The 17,643-nt window shown below is 33.5% G+C and overlaps 2 protein-coding genes across 7 annotated transcripts; one reads left to right on the top strand and one right to left on the bottom strand.

The window, feature by feature from the left end:
- On the bottom strand, window positions 1-2,969 carry LOC100257940 (probable methyltransferase At1g29790). Its single transcript, XM_002284133.4, has 2 exons — window positions 2,150-2,969; window positions 1-1,603 (listed from the first exon to the last, which is right to left on the bottom strand). The coding sequence occupies exon 2, from the start codon at window positions 1,526-1,528 to the stop codon at window positions 125-127; it is 1,404 nt and encodes a 467-aa protein (XP_002284169.1). The 5' UTR covers window positions 1,529-1,603; window positions 2,150-2,969; the 3' UTR covers window positions 1-124.
- Window positions 2,970-8,941: 5,972 nt separating this feature from the next.
- LOC100254594 (uncharacterized) lies at window positions 8,942-17,394 on the top strand. Of its 6 annotated transcripts, XR_009467741.1 has the most exons (6): window positions 8,942-9,116; window positions 9,263-9,310; window positions 11,303-12,145; window positions 14,571-16,853; window positions 16,965-17,149; window positions 17,261-17,394. XR_009467741.1 is itself a non-coding variant. In XM_010661316.3 (4 exons), exons 2-4 carry the CDS (start codon window positions 9,305-9,307, stop codon window positions 16,386-16,388), a joined length of 2,667 nt encoding a protein of 888 aa, XP_010659618.1. In that variant the 5' UTR covers window positions 8,942-9,116; window positions 9,263-9,304; the 3' UTR covers window positions 16,389-17,394. The 6 variants fall into 6 exon arrangements, 3 of the variants coding, with proteins under 3 accessions (XP_010659618.1, XP_010659619.1, XP_019080618.1); XR_787409.3 differs by having other exon boundaries at window positions 16,965-17,394; XR_787408.3 differs by having other exon boundaries at window positions 14,571-17,149.
- The last annotated feature ends 249 nt before the right edge of the window (window positions 17,395-17,643 follow it).

Raw genomic sequence — 17,643 nt, 5'->3', positions numbered from 1 at the left:
TGCAGGAAAATTCTGTATATAAACACTTGAGATAACATTTGAGAGTACAAGTCACAAGAAAATATGTTGGTGTTCATAGCTTAAGATCATTAAAAACAAGGAAAAGGCAATTAACACTGTATGATCATAGGGATCTTGGAGGTTTCTCCAGCAATGCAGAAAGAAAAACGTCATCTCTTGATTTGGGAGAAATAGACCACTTGTGTTTTTTGTACCTGAACTGCAGAAACATGTACATGTAGTCATCCAGAGCCTTCCTGTCACAAAAGAACCGGTCGATCCATAGCAACCCTCCAGGCCTTAAGATCCGATCCCAGTCGAATAAGATGAAGTCCATCAGCTGCAGGTCCAGCCAGCCATCCATGAACCCACTTGTATGAATCAAGTCCATGGTGTTATCAAAGAAGGGGAGCCGTTGATTCAGTGTCACATACAGAGGAATCAGGCCCCTAAGTGCGATTGTCTCACTGAAAGGAGCCCCAAGATTGAGAGCAGTTGAGATGATAGTAACATTCTGTTCCCTCATCCTTGCTGCAAAAGTCCCAGTACCAACACCAAAGTCCAGGCCTATCCTGATCTCGCCTGGCTTGATTCCCAGAACATCCCTTATCAAGAAATCTACAGGCAGTGAGCTGTTGGTCACCCATTTAAGCTTTTCCTTCTCCATCTCAAAACACCCAGCACACTTTGAATACCCCCTCTTCGGATTCTTGCTCGATAAGCATTCAAAGTTCCTGCACTGATAGTTACTCCACCTTACATTTCTACCATCTGGTATTCTCCAGAGAGACTCATTGATTGGATACGGCCCAAGATAGAGCTTCGATGCCCTTGTCAGGCACCGCCTTCTGGGCAATGGATCACAGCCGTTGATCATGAGCTTCTGGGCTTGATTCCAATCATCTTTACAATACGACCCAATATCATAGTCCATGTACTCTTCCAATTCCTTCTTCATTAGCACACAAGCATGTCCTATAGTGTTGTATACCTTCCCTGTTCCATAAAAATTGATCTTCCCAAGCCTGTTCTCCTTCGGGGTTATATATTTCCGAATCTCTTCAACTACAAAGGAATTGATCAAGGGCTCCTCCTTAATCGTCGCATTCCCAATCCCTTCAGCCCTGGGAAACCGAATCTGTCTGAGAGAAATGTGAGCACTGTAAAGGGGCTGAATCACCTCCTCCTCCAAGAACTTTTTATATTCAGTTTTTGAAATGTTGGCAGTCATAGACTCCTTGTTCTTCTCCATCTGTTGTACTGTCGATTCAAGCTTGTTCTGTAAACTTTCCATCTGGGCTAGTACTTCCTCAACCCGTGCGGACAACGCCTTGATATCAAAGCCCTCATAATCTTCCTTGAAGCCATAGAAATGGCGACAAATATCTTCATTGTGCAGGAAAAACCCGGCGGAGTAGAACCTGAAGAGACTAGATATGCTTACAATTATAACAAGGCCTCCCAATATAATTTGAAGCGGGCCCATTACCCTTAGCAGTCTACATTTTGGAAAGCACAAGTTCACCATCCTTAACAGGGAAATCTTTGAATTTTCTTTCCACCAATTTTCGGTTCTTTCTCTTCTTCCCCAGATGTTTTCAGCCTGATTTACATTCAAATGATTAGGGATTCAAATGAGCTGAATTCTGAAACTTGGGAAGACATGGATATGCAATTATGCTGCTTTTGGTTGCTGAGAAAACGCAGGAAAAGCAAAGGAAAGGAATTCAGTTTTGAATGGTAGATTCAACTATGAGGTTGGTTGAGGTATTCATTGTCTGGAAAAATAACATTAGTGGCAAGATTCAGAGTTTTTACTACCTTTTCTTTTTCTTATTCTTGGCAGCCAAACAGAGGGTTAATTTGATGCAAGTGGAGAAAAATAGAGAAGCCAAAGCAAAGTCCAGAGCAATTTTTCCAGAAACCAAGACAGTATAAGACATAAGATTGTAACATCATACTTTCTTTTCACTTTCTTCTGGTTTCTCAGCAACCAAACAGAGGGTTAATGTAAAAACTAAACCCAATTTTAAACAAATTCAATAGAACAGAACAGAAATAAAGCTTCATGATCTGAATTAAAATTCATATTCAAATAAGAAACTGAAAGAAAGATATGACAAAATGATCAAGAAGCAGAATCACTCACTTGGGCCTACTTGGATTTGAAGCTCTGATGAAAATTCCTCTTTCTTTCTGAAAGAAAATTCTCAAGAACTTTCCCTCACCGAGACATCCGTCGAAGTTCCTCTCTCAAAACTCCACAAACAGTTCCATTTTTCTCTCTATAAATTTATTATGCAGAAACAACTTTCTCTCACTAAAAACTTCAGAAAGACTCCAAGATTTTTCTCTCTCTAAAAGCAAAATAAATAAAGAAAAACTCTCTTCCTGAAAACCCACCATTCCCCGTCTCTAAACCACTTAAAAAAGACGACTTTCTCTCACTAAAACTTCACCTGATTCTCACATCTTTCTCTCACTAAGACTCTGCACAAACCCACAAAGCTTCTCTCCAAAAACATAAAAAAATTAAACCATCCCACACTGCATCTTCACAGGCCCACAAAATCTCTCTCTAAAAACATCAAAACTGAACTTTCTCTCACTAAAACCTCACAAACCCGGAAAAATTCGCCCTCCGAACCAATCAAAAACTCAACTTTCTCCCGCTAAAACTTCGGAAACACTCAAAAAGGTCCTCTGCCCCTCTCAAAACTTCACAAAATTACTCACGCAGAGGCAACTTTTGAGCTGGGAAACCGTGGAGTTTAATCTTTTGGAGTTAATTTTAACCATTTCATATTAATTAATTTGGATTAAATTAACAGAGAAGCTCGAATCTCGTGAAGAGCCCATAGAGAAGATCCAAAAACGCAGCGTTTTGGGAGTTGATTGCGAGAGTGTAGTGGTGGTGGGTTAGGTTTTCGATGACGAAGAGTCAGCTCGAATTGCGGCGAAGATTGGCCGTTTTCAACCGTTAAAGATGTGGTTTTTGATAAATTGAATTTTGACCGTTGGATGGAGTCTTTGGGGGAAGACGTGGATTGAATAGCCACCGTCCACTGAGTCCTTGTGGAAAATTGGCGGCAATGCAGGCCATTGGTTTTTAATTCTGAGGGGCTGGAGTTAGGTACATCGTTAGTTACTAAGTTAGGTGGGTTCCCTCTTCAAAGGTTAGCCCTCAAAACGCAGCCTTTTGAATTACCAATATTTTTCCTTTTTCTTTTTTAATTTTTTTGCCTTTTAGGTAATGTATGACTATAATTTTATAATGGATTCATAATTCAAAAAATAAATAAATAAATTTTGACTTGTTTTATATTACTAGGTTTGTTCCACGTGCAAGCGTGGACTAGATAGGTAATAAAATTGATATTATATATTTTTTTAATTATTTAATAAAAATTATAAAAAATAAAACAAAATTTCAAAACTTTTAGGTATTTTTAGAAAAATTTTTGTTTAAAAAAATATTGCAACGACATGATAACTCTATGCATATATTTCTTTTATAATAAAAATAAATAAATATCAAATTATAATTAACTTTTATTTTTATTTAATAAACAAGCATATATTAAGCGGTCAAATAAGTTAGGGCGTACTTGGTAACTATTTTAAAGAATAGTTTTCTAATTTTTAAAATATAAAATAAAAAAATATGTTTGACAATCAAAAAATGTTTTTTATTGTTTGTTCTTAAAAACATAAAACAAAGTATTTTTATAAAATATGTTTTAGTTGTTTTATATTGTTTTCTTTTGTTTATTCAAGAATTGTTTTAGAAAATAATTATACAAGTATGTAGAACGATTAAAAATAAAGTATTAGATAAAAAAATTATTTTTAAAACACATTTAAAAATTATTTTTAAAAATATTAAAAACATTTTAGATTTTCAAATAGATTTTTGTTTTATAAAATATTAAAGAACATTTTTTAAAAACTATTTTTCATAATTTTTTTGGAAAACAATGGTCAAATAGGACCTTAATTTTTCATGTCATTTTGAAAATTTAAGGAGAAAGTAAAAAATAAAAAAGAGAAAATAAAAATATAATTTCGACTTAGTATAATTTTTTTAACCTACTTCTCCAAATTTATTTCTCTCTTTTTCTCTTTTATATAAAAATAAAATAATTTAAAAATATATAAATTTTAAAAAACTTTCATTAAGATTTTACATTTCTTCGTATTTTTATTAGAAAATCAATATAAATATGTAAGTTAATAATGGGCTCTCACATGGTCCATGCCTATTGGGTAATGGACTCTCACATGGCCCATGTCTATTTGGTCTAGTTGGGTATTGCCCATCACTTAGAACTTCAATTAATGGGGTAGTCTAATTATTATTCTTCTACTTTCCATTTTTTTCTAACCTTAGTATATATATATATATATATAGACTATTTTTCCAAATACATTTACAAATATTTCTTTTTTTTATTTGTAAAAAAATTAAGAATTTTAAAATACGTGAAGTTAATTTTGAAAGAAATTTAAAAGGAAAACATTTCCAAATAATAAAAATAATTTGGAAAATAATTTAATTTAAGAATTTAAAGAATAAAATGTTTGTAAATCCTTCTTATCATAAAAAGAAAAAAAAAAGAAAAAAAAAAAGAAGATCTTTTCAAATCTCCGTGAGCTTCTTTAAGTTCCTTAAATACTTTTTTTTGTTCTTTTAATAAAATATGATATCTTTCCAAATCTTTCTAACATTCTTAACTTTTCATAAATTATTCCACATCCATTAACTTTTCTTTAATATATGTGTATTGAGGAAGCTTTCTAACGAACTCATGCACCTAAACTTTATTTCTTGAGTTCGTAAGAGAGATTTGCATCTTCTTGATGTGTTGAGGTGTTCACTAAACTTTAATATATATGTATGTAGTGTTGCATTGTAGACATAAAAATTGGTATGAGTACTAGGGCAAACTTAAAATAGCATTCATTAGGTAAACTTATGTACTTTTCTTTTAGTAGTGGATTTATGTTTTACGGTTTCTAGATCCCGTGGTTTTTACATCGACAAAGTCTCTGGTAGACTTGATGGATGATTTTCCTTGTAAATAGTCATCTCCTTGTACAATTAAATTTCTCTGACTTCATCTTTAATATTTTAAAAGAAGTTTTTTCTAAAAAAAAAAAATTGTACTAAAATGATAAAATTTCTCTTAAAAAAAAATGAGAGATGATGTAGAGTAATTTAATCATACAAGAATACATCAATTTACATGGAAAATTACTAACAAAGTCTATTGGATGTAAAAATCATGAGGTTTAGAAATTACAGAACACAAATCTGCTATTAAAAGAAAAGTATATAGATTTACTTGATATATGATATCTCTGAGTCTTACTCCTCAATTCATATACTAATCCTGAGGAGATGCAAATCTCTTAATAATCAATGCTTTAAGAGGATGCAAATCTCCCCAATTTTCATAACACTCTATTTCAAGGGTATTGTTGCGTAAGTATTCATAAAATCACGTGTGTAGTTTAGACAAGTGACACCGAGGGTAAAGTCCATTTAAGAGTATTTGAAGTTTATGTAATCATAAAATTGTCAAATGAGGAGATTGTTTGCACGTTAGGCTATTTAGATATTATAATTAAATAATTTGGAAAGAATTTTGAATTAAGAATTTAAAAATAAAAGTAATATTTATTTAATTTTTTAGGGTTTGGAATTGGCACCTCTCCACTCATCTGACTATATGGGACAACGACACGTGTCTTAACAAAAAGAATGAAACATAAAAAATAAATTTTGAACTTTGAATTTCTATTATCTTAAAAAGAATAAAAACAAAGCTTTGCCTTAATTATAGTTCCTGAAATTTTGAGAAGGAGATACGAGGGAGAGGAAATAAAGAAAAAAACAAAATAAAAAAGTATAAAAAATAAAAATAAATTAAAGTTAATAAATGATTTTATATATTTTTCAAATTCTTTTACTTATCTTTCCATATTATCTATAAAGATTAAATAATTTATAAATAATTCTAATTATATTTATTTTTTTGGTATCAAATATAAGAAAATAATTTTTTTTTCCTTTTTTTTTTTTTTTTAATATTTTCCATAAATCAAACATAACATTAAATATATATATATTTCTTCAACTATCTATTTAATCTTACAATTTTTTTTTTATTCGAGTTAAGATTTCTTGAATGGTTAAATTATTAGGTAGTAAGTCAAAAGTCAACTATACATCTAAACTTCATTTAGACTATTAAACTTGATTTTTTTTTTATTTCAAAAAATAATAAAACAAAGTTTTGGAGAATATTGATAACATTTTCTAGAAGAGCTTCCATCTTTAAAATAGTTTTGACTTATGTTCAAGAAAAATAGATCTTATCTGATAACTTTTTTTAAAAATAGATCTAAAAAACAATTTTGATAGCATTGTTTGAAAATTATTTTCCAATGTTTTGTAAAACAATGTCTATTTAGAGGAATTTGAAATGTTTTTAACTTGTTTTTTAATACGTTTAAATATACTTCAAAATCTAATATTTTTATTTTTAATTATTATACATATTTGTATAATTATTCTTTAAAATAACTCCTAGAAAATAAGTGAAAATAATTAAAAATAGAAAATGCCTTAAAATGTGATAGCCATAAGATTTTAAAGAGATATTTGCATATCTATTTATGATTTTTCGTATATAGTGGAGAAGTATGACATACTCGATCTTGGACAACATATGTTTTTCTTTACATTTTAGCCTTGTCTTTACACTTTAGCACGTTGTTCATTGATTTCTTTTAATAAATTTGAAGGATAAAATATTGAATTTTGAATGTAAAGAGACACAGCATAGAACTTGTGAAAGATTAAAAGGATAAAATGTATTTAACCCAAAATTATTATTTTTTTTAGTATTTTCAACTTTTTTTTATATTAGAATATTGCATGAAAAACCTATTTTCAAAATACTCTCAAAGAATAATTGTTAATAAAAAAAATTATCAAATTTATTTCTAACTTAAAAAACTATTTTCCATGCTAAAGAACATAAAACATTACATTTTTCAAGCACAATTATCAAATAGTTTTTTTTTTTTTGGATTTTACTATCTATTTAATCTTACTTTATTTTTTATTTTTATTTTTAAATTATCAATCTTTCTAAAAATTTACACCATCATGAAGTGGGCAATATTAAGCTCAATTTTGGAATTTACCCTTAACCCCCATGATTTTTTTTTTTTCTGCCTATATAGTAGAGGATTGTCAAAAAGAATTAAAAAAAAAAAAAAGTAACATAATAATGGGTTTGGAAAGGCTTGGAACTAGTCCTAGCCCCCAAGCAGCCAAACTCTATTCTAAGAACCAATAATATGGTCAAGACCATGTGGTCTCTATCATCTAGCCATTAATGCAAATGTAGTAAACAAACTAAAATATGATGAGTAGAGACTATTTCCCCTAACAATTGTACTTACCTTTTTCTATTTGTATTGAGGCCCCACATTATTGTAATTTTAGGTATAAAAACTATATGCTATCTTTATATTTTAATTTAATTGACAGTGGTTTGGACCGTCCTAATGCACCATTTTACATGCCCATCATGGCATTCATGACTTTATGCCTCTTTTTCTATGTGACTTTCAAACATCCATTTCAACCTTTCAAAGAGATTCTCCTATTTTCCCCATTTTTATTTGTAATATTTTTGTTTTTATAGTATGGTTGGTAATAAATCTCATCATCCTCGTATCACACGAAAAAATAAAATAAATTTTATATATATATATATATATATTCAAAAATCAATTGATTTTAGTTAGAGTGAATATAATAGTGTTTTTACTCATAAATATTTTTAGTGAAAATATTTTCTTTAAAAATATTTTTAGGAAAATCACTTTTCAAGCATTTTTTCACATGACATTATAGCAATGTTTCAAAATTTTAAAAGTGTTTTTCTTAACATCTGATTTTCTTTTCAAAAAACACTTTTCGAATGAACTCTAAGAGCCTGTTTGGTAGTGATTTTAGGAAGAGCTTTTAATATTTCTAATATTTGAAAATTTTTATCATTGAAGTGTTAGAAAAATTAGAAACTCTTTTTAAAACTATTAGTATACATGGTAGTGATTTTATGAAGTGTTTATAGTCTTTTTATCATTTAAAGATTTTTATCTTTTAAGTATTATAATAGTTAGAAATACTTCTTAGAATCAATGTTAAACACACTTTAAAAGTAAGTTTGACACTGATTCTGGAAAATTTTTCTCGTTTTTTTTAACCGTTGAAATTTTTTATTTTTTAAATATTAGAAAGACTAAAAACACTTTTTAGAATTATTATCAAGTGTACTCTAAATCAACTCTTTTATGACATTCAAATACTATCATTTGGATAATCCATTCTTAGATTTTAGAGCAATTTCGTTACAACCCAATAATACATCTCTTGGGATGACGGTTTGAGCGCATGATTTTTTTATCTGGTGCTAATTCTTGGTTCAGGGTTTTGACAATTTCATTTAAAAAATAATATTCAATGAGGATAGGTCAAACCTTTTATGACATTCGATTTACATCTTTTAGGTTATTCAGTATCGGAATTAAGAGTAACATTATTATATCCCAATACTTAGGTTAAAATTATTATTAAATAAAGTTCAATACATCACTTAGAGGGATTAATTTTTAATTAAAATTGATATTTATTTGAAATTTTGATTACAACTCATTAAAATATAATTATAATAAAAATATTAAATAAAAATATTATTTAATATTTTTTATGTCATAATAATTATTAATTATAAAAATTTAATTAATAAAAATTTTAATTAATAAAAAATTTAATTAATATGAGGGGAGCAGAATCCTAATCATCATGGAACCCACGAAAAAAACCTTTAATAAAAGCCTCTCGCTCATGTGGTCACTTTCTCTCACTAAAAAGCTCGTATAGACAAGCAATTTTCTCTCCTTAGCCCTCTCTCTATACGCAAGGGAAAGACTTTGGCTTTCTCATTCGTCTTGGCCTCTTCCCCCTCTCTCTCCCTCTCTCTCTAAGCCCCCACGAATTCAAGTTTGTTCAAGAAGGCTTGGCTCTCCTGAACTAGGTAACCACTGTCTCTCTCTCTCTCTTATTCTCTCTAAGTGTATGTCTTTGTTGCTTGTCTTTTTCTTCTTTTTTCGATGTGTTTTCATCAAAAAAGTGGATAATAGAGGTGAATCACCGCATAACAATGAAGACCCATTTGCGCAGGTTTCTTCTCTCACGTGGGCTTTCACCCTTTGGAGCTTTTACATGGAGGTGAATGATTCTCCTCCTCTCATTTTTCTGTGCATGTTCCTCTTTGCTGGTTTGGTGGCTTAATGTAGTGTGCTTGGTGTTTTGTACTGTTGTGTGTGTTTGAATGAGGTAAATTTTGATGGGATCACCTGATGATTCTTGATATGAATTTTGGGTTCTCGGTGATTGCACTGTTTGTTCAGATTGAAGTGTTACAGGTTTGGTTTTGTGAAGTTTTTAGTCTGGGTGTTCGTTTTGTTGTTTGGTCGTGCTTGATTTTTGGTATTTGTTTTTCGTTTGGTATTATCTTTTGATGTTGTGAATGTGTTTGATTGGTTTTGTTCTTGAATCCTGTGTGGAAATAGATCTGGGGTTGGTTGTTTTGTTTGGGGTTGGTAATTTTCAGAACCCTGCTTGGATGTGTTGTCTTGATAATGGCGTTTCGTGCTTGGTATGTAGCAATCTAGTATGTGGGTTTTATTGTGTCCTCGATGTGTCAATGCTTGTTTCCTTGTTGGGAATACTTGCAATTACAGATTGAGCATTCCCACTGATTGGATTGGATCATTGGAGAGAGGGGGAGACTGGGAATTGTGTTTCTGAAAAATGTTGTTCAAATTTAGGACAATTAATGGTGTTTTTGCAAAAATGGTTGGTGGCTTTTGCTGGGCTGTCAACATATTGATATTTGTTCACAATACTTGTGGTTAATCCAGTGATTGGTTTCTGATAGAAAAATGGAGAATCTCTCTTTCTAAACTGATCTTAGGTTACATCTATTTAGTTTTTCATTTTTGGTTTTGTAGTTTTGGTGGACTGAAGAACCCTTGTCCTTTTGATTGTTCTTTATATTCTCAAAGGTTTCACTTTTGCTTGTTGAGCCTTATGCACTTTTGTTATTGAATCTGGGAATACAAAGTAGCGATTCGGCTGGCATATTATGGTTAAAGGAGTTCTATGGAATTTATCAGTCTTTTTGCGTGTGTATATATAGTTCTTTCCATAAACAGATCCGCTGATCATGCATTTGTGTTGATACTGTGGGAGAAACATCCTGTAAAGCTTACATAGTTCTAGTATTTCATCTGCTTCCAAGAGAGCATTTCTCATGATTTGTTTTAGGAGAAAGTTATAAATTTGGGGATAACAATAGAGTGAGATGTCTTCTAGGTTGGGAATGAACTCATTTTAAATAGCTACTCAAAATATTCTTAACCTCACTACTGCCTACTAGGTATTGAACTGAGCCCCAAATGTCATGAAAATGGAACCAAATGTGAAATCAAACATGACCAGAAGTGAAACTGGAAAATATGGATCCAAAACTTTACCCAATGGTTGCGTGTTTAGAAGTGAAATCAATGATATCAGCATGAAACAAGCATGAAGTGATTTATGTTATATATTACCATGGATGTTTTGGTTGTTCTCCCTGTGTTTTCAGCATTTTGCTCGGAACAGATATTCCAGTCTTGCATCCTGCTTCCAGATACATTTTGCAGAAAATTTAGGGCATTGTTTGAATTTGTTTCAACATCCTCGGGAAACACACTTGATTGGAAAATGAAATAGATTTCTTAGGGACTGCATATCTTCTTGCAACATGGTTTCTATTGGTAAAAGTGATTGTGACTTGCTACTTATATGCCAATTATGAGTGAGAATGTCTTGATTTCAATGATATCTGTCACCACTTGGTACTCTTCAAGAGGGTGTCAAGATGAAGGATGTATCTACTTTTTCTATTTCTTCCCCATTTATTATTGTTCTTATTCTTCTTCCTTTTTTTATTTATTTTTTTATTTTTTATTTTTTGTGGATTGTTTTGAGTTCCCAACATTTAATTTCTTATTTTGTTTCTTCTTTGAGTTGTGTAGCTTTATTAATTTTCTATGGCATTGTGGAGTGAGTTCTTGTATCTCATATTGTATCTCATATTGCCAAAATTTTATTCCATCACAGTTTGTTTTGAGTTTGTTTCTCAGGTGTTTCTTAATCTTCATTCTTTGGCAGATGGATTCAGCTCATCAGGATCACGATGACAAGTGCATTGAAGAGACAACTTCTGACCAGTTACTTCATCCGGATTCTCCTGATATAAATGATATATTTGGAGAACCACTCGTGCATCCTCGAGTGGGTTATGAGTATCAGGTCGAAATTCCTCTCATGATCACAGAAAGTGAGCGTGATAAGCTTTTGGTGAACCCAGCTGATGCAGAAGTCATTGTCGATGTTTCCCATTCCTTTCTAATGGGATTGCCCATCCCTATTGTGCAGGTTCTGGATGAAGTAACTAACATTAAAGATGGAGGGATTGGGTTTAATAATTCTGATGATTCAGTTAATAAAAATGGGCCCTTGGAATCTAAAAACAGAAAAAGAAGCCAGATTAATTCAAATAAGAAAGGTTCAAAACTCAAAGTTGAATCTTTGGATGTTATGTTGAACCCTGGAAAGGAATCAACAGCAACAAGCCCTGACTCCAAGGTGATGGGAAGCACTGACCTGGATCAAATGCATGGAAGCAAAAGTTACCTTACAGTTCCTGGTTCATTAGGTGACTCTTGGAGTGATATTGAAGTGGATAGTTTTATCCTCGGTTTATATATATTTGGAAAGAATCTTATTCAGGTAAAAAGATTCATTGAGAGCAAAGGGATGGGAGATATACTGTCCTTTTATTATGGGAAGTTCTATAGATCTGATGGATACCGTAGATGGTCAGATTGTCGGAAGATGCGACGTAGGAAGTGTATACATGGGCAGAAGATTTTTACAGGATGGAGACAGCAGGAATTGTTATCTCGTTTGCTTCCCCAGGTCTCACAGGAATGCCAAAATACACTGCTGGAGGTATTCACAATTTCATTGCTACATTTGTGGCATATCTTTTATTTATAGAATCTGATTCACTTGTTCTTAATTATATCTCCAGGGGTGAACTATTCATTGTTTCTTTTGCAATGTGTTCCAACAAAGTTGCTATGTTATTAGCAATATATCCTGCAATAAGTATTTCTACTTCCACTTAGTGCTTTATGCTTGTTATATTATTTCTTACTCATAACTTCACCTTTGTATTGTAGACTTTAGCCTTCATATAGTTTGTAGATCTTGGTTTTCTTCATGTTTCTCTTCTGAAAATACCATGAGATATGGGATAAAATTATTCTAGAAATGATATGTATTAGTGCTGCTAATTGTTCTAAAAATTGATATTTATTAGTGCTGCTAATTTTGTTGGGGAAGTCTGTTTCCCACTTGTCCAGTAAATGAAATGGAACTAATATAAGGTTCATTTATCATCAGCAAGTGTCAAATGAGAGAGACAATGAAAAATGTCAACATGTCGTGTCATCTCTAATGGCAGAAAGTTCTGAAGCTGTATTTTTATGCTAACTCTAGCTTTTTTTTTTTTTTTTTTCCCCCATGCATTACGGTCAAATTGATGAAGAAAATTCTCTTTCATTCCATTGCTTTTTGATTTTTCTTTTAGGGCTTTCTAAAAGATTCTAAACCATTTGACCTTTCCTCTTCATCTTTTTGTTTTTTTGCTTCTACAAACGCACAGGGAGACAGAGATGTCTCTATATGATTGTGAAATGATATGCCATGCTTTGGGATAGTATGTATCTTGTATCAACATGCCTTGATGCTTTCCACAATGTAGATGTGCATGCATGCTTATAGGCATACATATGTGTATATATATATAGAAAGAGAGAGATGATTATGAAGTCAGTATGTCATGCTTTTGAATAGTCTACATCCAGCATCACCATGTCTTGATGTTTTCCAAAAAAATCACTTTCAAGGCATCTCTATGACCTCCGGGTGTTCTACCATAGCACCATGTCTTCATATGAAGTGAAATGTGGAGAACATTAAGAGTTTATGTTAGTGTAGAATGCGTGAAGTTGCTTGTTACTTCAACAATATATGCTACTATTCTGAGCTTATATTGTTCATATGTCAGATTTTCCAAAAGCCTTTCTTTTACTCAATTACTGATTGATTTATGGAAAAAAAGAAGTGAAAATGGTTGCATTTTGAGAAGATACTAGTCAGCTTCACTTTCAATTGTGATTTAATCTCCAAAACAAAAGGCTTAACATACCTAGGAGTTGCATAAACACAACTGTTTTAAGAGGGATCTCTTTGATTGGTTGAGAAAGATAGATTGCCACAGAAATTTTTTTTCACTGGGTGGTCATAGCGGCTGTTGTAAGTTTCCAGATGATTTCCTTCTTTGCTTTTCAGAAATTGAAAGGACTTTTGAAGAATTTGCTTTGAAATAATGTCTTACTATAGTATGGGGAAGATGGCTTCACTGGATTGACTTCCTTCCACGATTATTCCCATGGTAAATATTTAAATCTGTTGATAGTGAGGAAGTCTTAAAAATAACAGAAGGTACCACAATACAAACTTATAAATAATAATAGAGCTTACCATGTGAATGCCTGTGTCTTAAATATGTGCTTGAGAGAGTCTAGCACCTTGAAAATAGCTGCCATTAATTTCTGAATTCCAAATTATATTAGGTTCCAAACAAAGCCAAAATCCCGATCTGTGCTTGATAGGCATTTAGTTCTTGAGCAGTTGAACTTTCCATGCACCTGACTAGTGCATATCAACTGAAACAAGACAGTCAAATATCAGATATAGGGATGAATCAACTTCTAGAAGCCAAGTTGGGAGTACTGATGTAAATAAGAAGATAATGAAGGTATTCTTCCCACGTGACCACAAGTGGATGACATTGAAGGGACAGCTCATTGTGGCACTTTGTGTACCTTTTTTTCTCTCCCATGTTAATGGAAAAAATTTGACTTCAGGATTAAACTAAGAATAAAATATCATCGTCTAGAATCATTTTTGTAAATCTAAGGTTCCATGAAATCATGAGAAATAAAAGAAGCATCTTGATTTGAACTATATAAAGTATAGCATACTTTCTTTCCACCCATCTCCATATGGTCTGTGTATGGCTCCCATACAACCCGACTGTTCTCACACTTATGGTTCCTAAATGCCAAAGCTGTGCTAAACATGTACTGTGGAGCCCCTTTGTAGGTACTACATGCAATTTTCCTCAGCTCTATAAATATTAGGTAGATATCTTATTTGCTTATCAAAACTTTGTGAATCTATGTTACAAATTCTCTAATTCCAAATATGATACATTGTATAAATATGGCTAAACTTGCTTCTTGTCTCTTTGATACTGAAGTTTTGTTTCCTTTTCTCCCTATTTAAATTGTGAATGCATTATCAGGTCTCTAAGAGTTTTGCAGAGGGGAGAACTTCATTAGCAGAATATGTCTCCAGTTTAAAAATTACCGTTGGCATCTGCAATCTCATTGAAGCAGTAGGTGTTGGTAAGGGGAAGGATGGTCTTACAGGCATTGTGATGGAGCCTATAAAGATCCATCAATTTTTTTCTGTTCGTCCTGAAATACCAATTGGTAAAGCCTGCTCCTCTCTTACATCCAGCGACATAATCAAGTTTCTCACAGGAGATTTCCGTTTGAGCAAAGCTCGATCAAATGATCTTTTCTGGGAAGCTGTTTGGCCCCGTTTGCTAGCAAGAGGGTGGCACTCTGAACAACCTAAGAATGAGGGATGTGCCAGCTCCAAACATTCTCTAGTTTTTCTTGTTCCTGGTGTTAAGAAGTTCTCAAGAAGGAAACTTGTGAAAGGAGATCACTACTTTGATTCTATTAGTGATGTCTTGAGCAAAGTTGCATCTGAACCAAAAATTCTTGAACTTGAGGATGAAGAAACTGGAGTGAGCAGCTGCAAGGAAGGAAATGGATGGGTCCCAGAGGCAAAGCTGGACAATGACGATCCATCTGATCATCAACGTCATTGTTACCTTAAACCCCGAGTTTCTACATGCAATCTGAATCTTATGAAGTTTACTGTTGTAGATACCAGTTTGGCTTGTGGAGAAAAATCATCCAAAGTGAGAGAACTAAAAAGTTTGCCAGTTGAGAGTCTTGAGACTATAAATAATTCCAACCTGACTAGCTCCAGAGTAACTGGGGGGGATTCCTCCGAGGATTCACAAGATGAGTCAGACTCTGCTGATATGTCATTGAATGGTCAAAAGAATACTACTAATTCCAACCACGCCAAGGCCATATCTCATAGTAGTAGTTTGACCCAAAGGGTGTCAACTAATAGTCCTGATGCTGCGAAGAAACTAGTGGAAAATAACCAGGATCAGAACACCAATACATCTGATGACAAGCATTTGCGGAGAAATATAAAGCACCAATTTAGTCGGAGAACGAAATCTGGTCATTCAAACTATTTAGCCCCCCTCATTAAAAGGCGGAGATTGACTGCTTGTGCTAAGGCGGAGACAAGTCGAGCGGAAAGTTTGTCGGTCGGCCCTCTGTCAAAACAAGAAAAATCACATTGCATGTTGGGCTCATCAGAGGCAAGTAAGAATGATGTTTCTCAAGAAGGTCCTTCTCCTCGGGAGAAGGCATCATCTATTAGTTCTTCAGATGGAGGCAGCCCAGAAGACGAGACAGTCATTCTCGGTGGGACTTCTGTTGGTATGGATTTGTCTCATGAGAAAAATGATAAACCTCAAACCCGGCCATTGATTGATCTAAACCTACCACAAGTCCCATCAGACTCTGAAAATGGTGAACGACTGGCGACAAATGTGGAAAATAGCCAGGTCGCTTCAACTGCCAATGGCTCATGCTGTTCTTCTGATAGAAACATACTTATGGAAGATTCCAAGGCACTGAGAACCTCTGTCAATGCTGGTAGTGCAGAGGAGCAGCCTATCATGAAACCCCAGAGGCAAAGCACAAGAAATCGACCATTAACCACGAAAGCATTGGAAGCTCTTGCCAGTGGATTCTTAAACACTAGACGCAAGAGAAAAGGCACAGAAGTTCAAGCAGAAGAAAACCCAATCTTGAGGCCTTCCCGCAGGGCCCGCAGCAGAGTTACAGGAACTCCAAATTGTGCTAATCCTGGCACTGGGATGATGGATTCCAAGGAAGCAAATGGGGCGGATGGAGTTTGTAATGATAACACATATGCTTGGAAATTCTCTTGTCCAAACTGAATAAAAGTGCCGCTCACTGGCTACTATGGATATCTAATACTGCCTATCATCTTGAAGTTTGGATTTTCAAGGATGATTGATATGCTTAGGTGCTGGCTTGTCTATCTCTGACTTGAGGATGGGTTGTCAAAAAGCTCTAGAAGAACCACTGAAGCAGCTACTATCTTCATGGAAGAACACTTGCTATGTCTAATGCTAGCCTGGAGACAGTTACCTGTAGATGATTTCATTTGCCGTGCAAAACAGGAGAGTGCCTTCTCTAAAATCAGTCTTTTTCTACAGTCTTTACGACATTAACTAGTGGCCAATCTTAGACTGACCACATCACAGTACAGAACATCATTACCAAAAATAAATTTCTGGGCAAAAGGATGGAAGCTTCACTCTGCATTGTGATAATGGTACTTCATAAGTAGCAGCTTGTCAACTTGGAATTTCCGTTGTAGAGGAACAGCTGTAGAGGAGGTGAGTCTGCTATACAAAGTATACAACAATCTCTTTCAGTTTTCTAATGGGTTGAAGTATATATAGCTGGTGAAACTCGGAACACTAAATTGTAATCCTTTTTAATCATAGTCTGGTTCTTGATTTGGGAAGAGGATGAAAGCCTCATCAATTAATGAAATATTGGGTAACTCAAGGAATAGGGTCCTCCCCTCCCCTATGACAGCAACTTGCTGTGGCTCTTCATTGGATTTCCAGTTTCAAGTGGTCATTTTATAATCCAAGTTTCTGCAATTCTTCAGTATTGGATGATTCCTGTAAGTATCTACTCTTGACATAATGGGTGTCCTTGTGATTGTTGAGGAGGATTTCTTCATCTTCAATGATTTTTCTGACAGTTTCATTTCTTTTATATATATACTTGTTAGATGAATCAATTCAAGAACTGCAGGTGATATCTCACGCTGAATCCAGTGGCTTCCATTTCTTACACCCTATTGTTCTGTACATGGTTGACCTTTGTTGCCTGAAATTTATTAATTAGTCCTGGTTTGTTCTCTAATTTCTTATGCTTAGCTCTAAACTCATGGATTAGAAGTTCATTTCTTGTTGGTTGATGCATTTTGGGAGTCTGTTGAAACTTCTCTCATGCTTCAGAGTTTCTTTTTCTGCTTTAGGTTACTTCATAATCTTGTAGTACAATGCTCCTTCTGGTTCTGATTTGGTAGAAGTTCTCAGATGAATGTATTGGTAGGGAATAAACAGCCCAGAAAAGGGCTAATTCTTTTGGTCATCCAGAAGTTGAGAGAGG

The sequence above is a fragment of the Vitis vinifera genome, chromosome 14 (assembly GCF_030704535.1).
Source record: "Vitis vinifera cultivar Pinot Noir 40024 chromosome 14, ASM3070453v1".
Classification (NCBI taxonomy): Eukaryota; Viridiplantae; Streptophyta; class Magnoliopsida; order Vitales; family Vitaceae; genus Vitis; species Vitis vinifera.
This window is presented reverse-complemented; position numbering and strand designations above follow the sequence as displayed.